At 47.4% G+C, this 9,633-nt stretch overlaps 1 protein-coding gene across 1 annotated transcript in view; it reads left to right on the top strand.

Moving 5' to 3' along the window:
* Nucleotides 1–9,633, top strand: part of DNAH10 (dynein axonemal heavy chain 10) — a 134,837-nt gene that overhangs the window by 39,912 nt on the left and 85,292 nt on the right. Inside the window, exons 18-22 of the mRNA XM_029921629.1 lie at nucleotides 2,950–3,114; nucleotides 3,688–3,895; nucleotides 5,585–5,741; nucleotides 8,493–8,969; nucleotides 9,077–9,235. Of these exons, the coding sequence (XP_029777489.1) occupies nucleotides 2,950–3,114; nucleotides 3,688–3,895; nucleotides 5,585–5,741; nucleotides 8,493–8,969; nucleotides 9,077–9,235 (1,166 nt within the window). The remainder of the gene's footprint in view (nucleotides 1–2,949; nucleotides 3,115–3,687; nucleotides 3,896–5,584; nucleotides 5,742–8,492; nucleotides 8,970–9,076; nucleotides 9,236–9,633) is intronic.

Raw genomic sequence — 9,633 nt, forward strand, 5'->3', positions numbered from 1 at the left:
CCGGCGTTTTGGCATTATCACTATTTAAAAAAAATTGTAGCCATCTTCTAGCTCTGGAATCATCTCATTGTGGTTCTGATGTGCATTTCTGTGTTGGGGATGATGCTGAGAATCGTTTTGTGTGCTTCTTTGCCATCTGTAGGTCTTCTTGGGTGAGGTGTCTGTGTTTTTGCCCGTCTTCTAATTACATTGTTTGCGTTTTCACTTTGAGAGTTCTTTATGTGGCTTAGATACTGGCCTTTGGTTGGGTATGTGGTTTGCAGGTACTTTCTGCCACTCTGTAGCTTCTGTTTTCATTCTCCGAACAGCATCTTTAGCAGAGCGAAAGTTTAAAATTTTGAGAACACCAGTTTATCAAGTTTTCCTTAAATGGGCCGTGCTTTTCGTGTCAAGTCTAAGGATGCTTTTTGCCTAGACTGACATGCCAAAGTTTTTCCCCTATTCTTTTTCTAAGTAGGTTATAATTTTATGTTTTATAGGTAAGTCTGTGATCAGTCTTGAATTTTTTTTTTTTTTTGTACAAAGTGTGAGGCTTAAGGTGAGGTTTATTTCTCCTCCTCTTCCTTGACTATGGATGTACATTTGCTTCAGCATCATTTGTTGCAAAGGCTGACTTTCCCCCATTAAATTGCATTGGCACCTATGTAAAACGCCAGCTGGGCATATTTGTATGGGTCGGTTTCTGGGTTCTCTATTCTGTTAGCCTATGTGTCTGCCAGGACCACGGTCTTGATTCTTGTAGCTATATGGGAAGTCTTGAAATTGGGTAGGAAGCCTGATTCTTCCCATTTTTTTTTTCTCTTAAGCAAATTGTTTTGGCTGTTCCAGTTCCTTTGCTTTTCCATATAGATTTTAGAATAATCTTGTCTATATCTACCAAAAAATGCTTGCTGGAATTTTGATGGGAATTGTGTTAACTGTGTGTATCAGTTTTGGGGAAAATTGATATCTCTATGGTACTGAGCTTTGTGATCCATGAACATGGTATACCTTTCCATTTATTTAGATCTTTGATTTCTTTTTTTATTTTAAAATGTTTTTAATATTTATTTTTGTTTTTAATATTTATTTTTGAGAGAGAGAGAGAGAGAGAGAGAGAGGGAGGGAGGGAGGGAGGGAGAGGGGGAGAGAGGGAATGCAAGCAGGGAAGGGGCAGAGAGAGAAGGAGACACAGAATCCAAAGCAGGCTCCAGGCTTCAAGATGTCAGCACAGAGCCCAATGTGGGGCTCAAACCCATGAACTGTGAGATCATGACCTAGCTGAAATCAGATGCTCAGCCAACTGAGCCACCTAGCCATCCCCTGTTTTCTTTCATTAGCCCTATGTCATTTTCAACATACAAGTTTTGTACCTGTCTTGTTAGATGTATGCTGAAGTACTTAATTTTTCTCGAGTTGCTTTAAATGATATTTTTTAAAATTTTGGTATCCATGTACTTGACACTAGTCTATAGAAATGCAATTGATTTTTAATGTAATTCCATCTGCCTCTGTGGCCTTCTCTGATACTACCATGGCAGGCACAAGGGGCAGAGACATTGGGATGCCTCATCACAGTTTTATGAAGGTGGAAATCCAGGCCGTTCATCTGGCTCTTACCGACATGAATCTGTGTGAGGTCACGGTTTTGTCTATGGCGTTTGGCTGGAGTAGAGCAGTGACTGTAAAATTTTCTGTCTTGGCTGGATGTCCCTTTCCTGGTCCTTTGGCTAAAGAGAGAGCAGGCTTTTTTGGGGGGGGCACTTTGGCATTAACGGTTGCCAGCTTCTTCAGCTCCACATCTGAGATACAGAAGGAAAAAGAACCCAGGAAATTCATCACTGTGTCATTCCTTGGGTCCCAAGTTCCCTAACCAGTTGACTTCTTTCCACTTTTTAGAGTGTTCTACTTGTGTGATAGACAGTGTGCAGGGTTCCTAACTGTGGTTAGCGGGAGGAAGAAGGAATCACGTCTCCTCTTCCTGGAAATGGAAGTTCTCTTTACTTTTTAAAATAAAAAAGGCATTTTTGCTCTTCTTTTTTTCCCCTTCTTCCTCTTTCCCTTCATTTCAAATCTTCTCTCCTCTTTTCTTTGTCATTTCCTTCTCTCCTTCCCTTCTCCTTTGTGTGGAGAACATGTTTGTTTGGACTGGGGCTCCGGAGCTACACCCCTGGGTCAGAAGTCCAGTTCAACACACGTGACTTAACCTTGTAGAGGCTCCGTATCCCCGTCTATAAGTTCAGCATAATCTTAGTACCTGATTCACAGGATTGTTGTAAAAATTTGATGACATAATACGCTCAGGCTGCTACCTGACCGAGCATCTGTGCTTAATCCAGGTTTACTATTCATGTTATTGCTGGTTACTTTTCTTTCTTTTTAAAAATATTTAAAAAATATATTTATTGATTTTTGAGAGAGAGACAGATGGACAGAGTGTGAGTGGGGGAGGGGCAGAGAGGGAGACACAGAATCCGAAGCAGGCTCCAGGCTCTGAGCTGTCAGCACAGAGCCTGACATGGAGCTCGAACTCCTGAACTGTGAGATCATGACCTGAGCTGAACTCAGACACTTAGCCGATTGAGTCACCCAGGCGCCCCAGCTGGTGACTTTTCTAAGCAACAGGCCAAAGGTGATGTAGGTGGGTCAGGGTGGAGTGCAGGTTCAGGGTGCCATGCCAGGGAGGAGACACCAGAGCTGGACCTTCTCTTTCTCCTCACAACGCTTTAGACGATGGTTTCTAACACTCGAGCGGAGGAAATGTGACATTTGGTTGCCTCTGAGAACAGGGCTCCTTGTCCTAGTCCCTAAGGGTGTGAAGCAGATGTTTGCTACCACAGAGGCCCAAGGGGATGGAATGAGCAGGGTCTCTCCTGGGAAGGGGTGCCAACGTGAACATTCCAGATGTCAGCTGGCGGGGTATGGAAGGAAAGAGTTGAAAGCCAAATATCTTTCTTTTTTCCCCCAAAGGTATCTCTGACTACATAACTCGGTGCAAACAGGCCACTGCGAAATTTGAGTCCCTTGTCCACCAGATTAAAAAGAATTCAGACGACATTTCGTCCAGGTTGTCGTTAATAGAGTCTGTAAATCTCTTTAAATATCCAGCACCTAGAAGTGGGGAAGAACTCCCAGGTAGATATGATTTGTTTCTCTGATTCCAGAAGAAAAGAAATGAAAAAACTCTTTGGTCATGCCTGCACGCTTGCACTCACACATGTTTATTCTGTGAACGGAATAAAACCATTCCTAAAGGTCTTAGCCATTCACTTGAAAGGATCATGAGTAATTCTTGCTTTTTGCCATGTCTTGCTTAGTTATACAAGTTCCTGACTCTGTGAGAACTAGCGTAACTTTATAACAGTAACATAGATTGTGCTTTTATGGGCTCACATTTATTTGTTCAGACCAGGTCTTTTATGTGGTCTTAGATGAGTCGAAAAGCAATTCAAGAAAAACAAAATTGCCGAAATAATACAGAAATCACCTCCTGCATGTGACGTGCTTGGGCGCACACAATGTAGGATCCCACGTGGCCACTTATTTTTTGCTTAGGGCATGTCTTACTTTTGGCTTTGACTTTCTGTTTTCAGTCCAGGTTAGAGGCTGCTTTTGTGTTTCTAAGATACGCAGCTCATGTTTGCGTGGCTCTGTGAGTAACGTCCCTCCCTGTGTTTGTGAAGAGCTGTAACGGGTCTTCCTCTACAGGCGTGAAGGAATTCTTTGAGCACATCAGTCAAGAAAGGGCCAAAGACGTGGACCACATGGTCAGGTGGTATCTTGCCATTGGGCCTCTGCTGACCAAAGTCGAGGGTCTGGTCATCCACACCAACACAGGCAAGGCCCCCAAGCTGGCCTCCTATTACGAATACTGGGAACATAAAATTTATGACGTCTTGACAAAGCTCATCCTGAAGTAAGTTCACCTTGTTTCCTGTTGTAAAGGCCGTGTGCATAGATGAAAGGAGTTTACGTATAGGAATAGTGAAAGGCGGGGTCGTAAGGCGCAGAATAGAAATCATTTGGACGGTACGTCTGCTTTCTGGCCGAAGAGTGCTTGGAGGCTGGAAGGACGACTCTGATTCGGCTCCTGTTCTGTTACTTCCTCAACATTCAGAAAAGGAAATTATTCCTCTTAGGATCCGTCTGGGAAACGCAGTTAGGAAATTCAATGCCTTCTTTGTGAAGGACCCCGGAAGAAATTTCTCTGGTGTCCCTTTTGAGCTTAGCCTCCTGAGACAGTATTATTTTTCTTTTCACCTTTCACTTTTTGTTTTGTTTTTAAATGGTGTGGATACCGTGAATTGTTGACTCGAAAGCGTTCCCTTTTCTCCTTGACTGCTAGGAAACTTAAAACCAAATTTATAACCTAATTGCAGCAAACGTAGAGGTATGTATGATGGCATTGTTAGTCTCATTCTTGACTCACTCACACTACCTACCTCTCCCTCCTCTCTCTCTCTATATATAGATACAGATATAGATATAGATGTGATATAAATCTAACATGTAGGAGAGCTTCCTGTGCACCATGCTCGTGTTACACTCTTTTTACAATCTCACCCCCATTTTCACAGTGTGTTGGAAGATTAAGTGACTTTCCTCAGGCCAGACACACACACACACACTCAGTAAGAAGAGGGACTAGGGTGTGAACCCCGGGGCCAGTATCACTTCGTAAACGTCTGTGATAAGTGTCTCTTTCCTTTTTTTTTTTAATCCCACTTTGATTTTAGGGTCTCTTACTGCATTTAAAGTATTCTTGTGAGCTGCTAAAATCCACTTTGGAACAAGGCGTTAATAAAGAAAACAGATTCCTTGAGTGGTCTTGCTTCCTGGACCCAGTTGGACAAATTTCACTAAGTTGATCCTTTACAAAAATCTGTTTTCTACACATTTCATTTATCTTCTTTTTTTTTTTCCATTGTTGCTTCTTAGATTCCCGCAGCAGCTCCTTCCGTAGGGCACCTCCGACAGTGGTTCCCTTCTTAATGTGCTGTGGTTTCCCTTGATCCATCCATGGATCCATCCATCTGTCCATCCACCAACTCATTCCCTCATTCATTCCCTCCTGGGTTTCTTAGAGCCTGCATGTGCCGGGCCCTGGAGCAAACCGGGCCCCTGTCCTTCTGGATCTTCTCCATCCTCATGGGAGAGACACAGAACTCCAGGAGCCCAGACATAAACCAACTTGAGCTCTGTGAGGGAAATCAGCGTACTCTTACGATCTGGTGGCCAAGAAAGCCCCCCGCCCCCCACGAGGCCACGTTTTAGCTGAATCCCGAGGACCAGGCGCGGGGCCCTTTCTGGGGTAAGACAAAGCCAGTCTGAAGACCGTCTTTCCCGAACCATGTGGAACAGCTTTGGCAAGTCATCGCTGTTCCTCAGGTGTCTTTCAGCTGATAGATACTCACCTCCCGGAAGTCGAAACAAGCTCTGTGTGACCGGAGGCCGAGACGGGGGTTGGTAGGACAACTCGGCGTTCACTGGCTGCTGCTCCCCGCAGGGGTTTTCACGTGCGACTTCTGTGACCCAGCGTTTCTGTCCAGTGTTGCACAGACTCCACTGAGTCCTGAGTCTTTTTTTTTTTTTTAACCCCTCTTAGGAATTTGCAGTCTTTTAATTCTTTAATCCTCGGAAATGTTCCTTTGTTCCAAACGGACACCGTCCTGACGGCACCCGAGATCGTCCTCCACCCCAACGCGAACGAGATCGACAAAATGTGCGTCCACAGCATCCGACACTGCGTGGAGACCACCAAGGTAAGGCGGGGAGTCCGTGTGGGTTGGCGCGGGGCTTGTGGGCACCGACCGCCGGGCACCGTCTTTGCGAAGCAGGTTGCCGAGGCCGCTCTGCTCTCTGTCCGGACCCCTGCACTCCTCTGGGCTCCTCCTCCAGCCCTCAGAGCTAGGGGTCCCCCAGCTTGATCCTGCTCCCGTGTCTCCTCGCCACGTGATCCCGACCGGCCCCCACCCAGCCCTCTCCACTACACACCCTGCTCTTCAAGTCTCTTGCCTCCTTGATGCGTGCCCTCCGACCTTGGTCTTGGCAGGTCCGAGGTGGCATTGTTGAGTTCCCGTCCTGCAGCCTGCTCCTGCCCCCGTCTCCCCAGTGCAGGGAGCGGCGCCCACACCAGAAACCTGAGCCAGCCTTCGCTCCTGCGTGTCCTGGCCTGCCTTGTCCCGCCCACCCACCGGAGGACTCCCTTCCCTGCCCCCGGGCCAGCGCCCACGGTTCCACAACCCATCCTCCACCACAGGGGGTCAGAATTCTCTTTAAAATACGAATCCTTCACGTCAGATCTCTCCTGCAAACCCGCGATGATCCTACGTTGCCTTCAGACATAACCCGAGCTCCTTCCTGTGCCCCGGGTCTCGCACCTGCCGGCCTTCCCGAGCTCACCTGCTCGGTCCTGTGCCCCCGGCTCGGCCCCACGGGCTTCCAGAAGTAGCCCTACCTCCTCGACTGGTCACACGCACTCTTCCCTCTGCCCGGAAATTGCTGCGCCCAGACTTCTCCCTGACTGTCCCCCGGGGCCGTCTCTGTCATCTGTCCCGTCACCCACCACTCTCTGGCCTTTTTGTGTGTGTTGACTTGCTCTCTCTCCAGGCCTTTCTCGTGCCGCTCTAATCAAGTTGCAGGGGACGTGGACCGTGTGTGTCCCGCACCTCCCTTGGCACCGGGCACGTAGCTGGCGCTCACCACGTAAACGTGGTCCAGTGAGTGTCTGTTGGCAAATAACCGGTAGCGTGTGTCTCACCAACAGTGGGGACATGGGGCCATTTTTGTGGAAAAGGGAGGTCACATCCCCTCAAGACATGAACATTTTCTCTTGTTTGTTCAGAAAATCAAATACATTTCAGGCATTTTTTTAAGCATAAAAATGAGTATAGATATTATAGACAGGAAGGTTAATTTCACTGTACTTGAAAATTAACAAATAGTGCATTTTATAATCTGTACAGGTAAAGTTATTTATTAAACCTCAATTTTGTAAATTCTTTTATGTTATAGGTGTTATGTCACTGCATCTTTGAATAGGGAAACAAACAATTTCCGAGGGGCAAATAAGTAGGAAAGACTCTGAAACATTCTGGATGTTAATCACAACATTTCCAATTTAACTCCCCTGCCCCACCGATAGATGGATTTGAGGGTCCTGTGCAGCCTGCGTTATTTTATCTTCATCAATGCTTTCTTTCAAATGAAAAGAATTTTTACCTATCCTTTCATAAAATGTTGGAAATGTGCTTCCTTAACAAAAGTCAACTTTTTTGATGAGGTAACGTAATATGGCTTAACTTGACCCTCTCGTTGAGCTTCAGGGTTCATATTTCATGACTGAAAACAAAATGAGCCAACGTTTTTAACCAGGATCTTAAGGACCTCGTTTACTAAGTGGAGAGGATGACACAGTCCGCCTTCCAGAGTTGTCGGGGGGATTGAAGGCTGTAACACAGGCGGAGAGCTGAGCATCGTGCTTGGCGATTCGGAATTCTGCGGAAGCGCCCCCGACGAGTCCTAGCGGTGGGGTTGGTACCGGTTGTGTTTCCCATCCTACAGACGACGCAACAGAGAGGTTACGTGCACCACCCCCGTGGTCTGTTGTTATGAACCGCACTTGGCCAAAGGCGAAGGGGAACTGGACTGGGTCCGGGGACACCGGGGAGTCCGTTTTCCTGACTTCATGTTTCTTCATCTATAAATATGGAAACTGAGGTTTTATTCACCCATCATCCACACCCCAGGAAGTGGATGGCTATTGTTAAGAGTTACCATTTTTTTTCATAATAAGCCACTTTATGTTATTAAAGTTTATTTATCTTGAGGAAGAGAGAGCAAGCAGGGGCAGAGAGAGGAGAGAGAATCCCAAGTAGGCTCTGCACCGACAGTTTGACATGGGGCCTGAACTCACGAGCCACGGAGATCATGACTTGAGCCAAAATCGGGACTCGGATGCTGAACCGACGGAGCCAGCCAGGCAGCCCCGTTAATAAGCCACTTAAGTGTTAGGGGTCTAAAACAAGAACTGTGTATTTAGCTCATGGTTCTGTGGGCTGGGTTTTTCCGAGGGGTTCTTCCGGTCTTGGCTGTGCTGGGTCACCTGTCTGATGATCCGTTGGCTGGGGCACACGGTTCTGTGTGTGGTTTGCCTCCACCCACTGAGCTCAAGTGCACCCATCGGGTGGGTGCAGGGTTTCCACAGCACGAGAGGGAAGGTGCCGGCCACACAAGCCTTTGGCTTGGAACCCACGACACACCGTGTCTGTCCCTTTCCATTGGTCATATTAAGTCATGGTCAGCCGGGCTGGGCAAAGCCCTACAACAGACAACTTTGTCAACCCCATCGGTTGCTGGGAGGAACAAAGGATGGTGGTCATTTCTGCAATCTTGCACAATTAATAAGAAGGTGATTTCTGTTCCTAGCAAGTCTCATTCCTGAACTCACGGGACTGTACGTAGGAAGCAAAATAAATACTGACATGCTGTCTCTCCCCTCGTTCCCTTGCCAGCACTTTGTTCGCTGGATGAACGGCAGCTGTATCGAGTGCCCCCCCCAGAAGGGGGAGGAGGAAGAACTTGTTCAAATAAGCTTTTACGACGACATCTCCCTGAACCCTCAGATAATCGAGCAAGCTGTCATGATCCCCCAAAACATCCACAGGATCCTGGTCAGTCTTATGAAGTACCTGCAGAAATGGAAGCGGTACCGACCTCTCTGGAAACTGGACAAGGCCATCGTGTTGGAGAAGTTCGCCGCCAAGAAGCCGCCTTGTGCCTCGTATGACGAAAAGCTGCAGTTCTACTCCCGGATCGCCCGCGAGGCCCTGCGCCGGCCGCTGACTAAGGACCAGCACTGCGTCCGGCTGCAGCTGGCGCCGCTGGCCACCGCGGTGCGGGAGAGCGCCCGGTCCTGGGTGGCCTCGCTCGGAAGGCTGCTCAACGAGTCCGCCAGGGAGGAGCTCGGTCACCTCCACGAAGAGATAGAGGTGGCGGATCCCTGGGTTTAATGAAACTACGTCCCAAGAAAATCGGGTCTCCGTTTGGGAATGTTTTTTCTGGATTTATGTAGTGTCCCTCGACCTCTCTCTTATAGATCCTGGCCAAAAACCTGAAGAAGAGCCCCAGCACCCTTGAAGACCTCAAGTTTGTCCTTGCGACAATTGCAGAGATTCGAAGTAAATCTTTGGTCATGGAGCTGAGGTACAGGGATGTCCAGGACCGATACCACACCATGGCGATGTACAACCTCTTCGTGAGTGAATCGTTTGCTTCCTTTAAGAAATTTTTTTAATGTTTATCTTTGAGTGCGAGAACGCAGGGGGGAGCGGGTTGAGGGGGAGAGAGAGAAAATCTGAAGCAGGTTCCATGCTGAGAGCAGAGAGCCTGATGCGGGGCCGGAACCCACGAACTGTGAGGTGCTGACGTGAGCCCGAGTCGGACGCCTAACTGACTGAGCCACCAGGGGCCCCATTGATTTTCTTAAGCGTTTTTACAGTCGGATTGAATTCTGAGAGCATTATCAGAAATACTCGCCACCTGTGACTTTAAGTAATAACATTTAAATGTAAAGTAACCCACAGTTATTTAGAAGAATGAAAACAGATTGTTTCTTGATCTTGCACGGCTCAGGTTGGTTTTGTTTTTTTTTTT

The sequence above is a fragment of the Suricata suricatta genome, chromosome 14, assembly GCF_006229205.1.
Source record: "Suricata suricatta isolate VVHF042 chromosome 14, meerkat_22Aug2017_6uvM2_HiC, whole genome shotgun sequence".
Taxonomy (NCBI): domain Eukaryota; kingdom Metazoa; phylum Chordata; class Mammalia; order Carnivora; family Herpestidae; genus Suricata; species Suricata suricatta.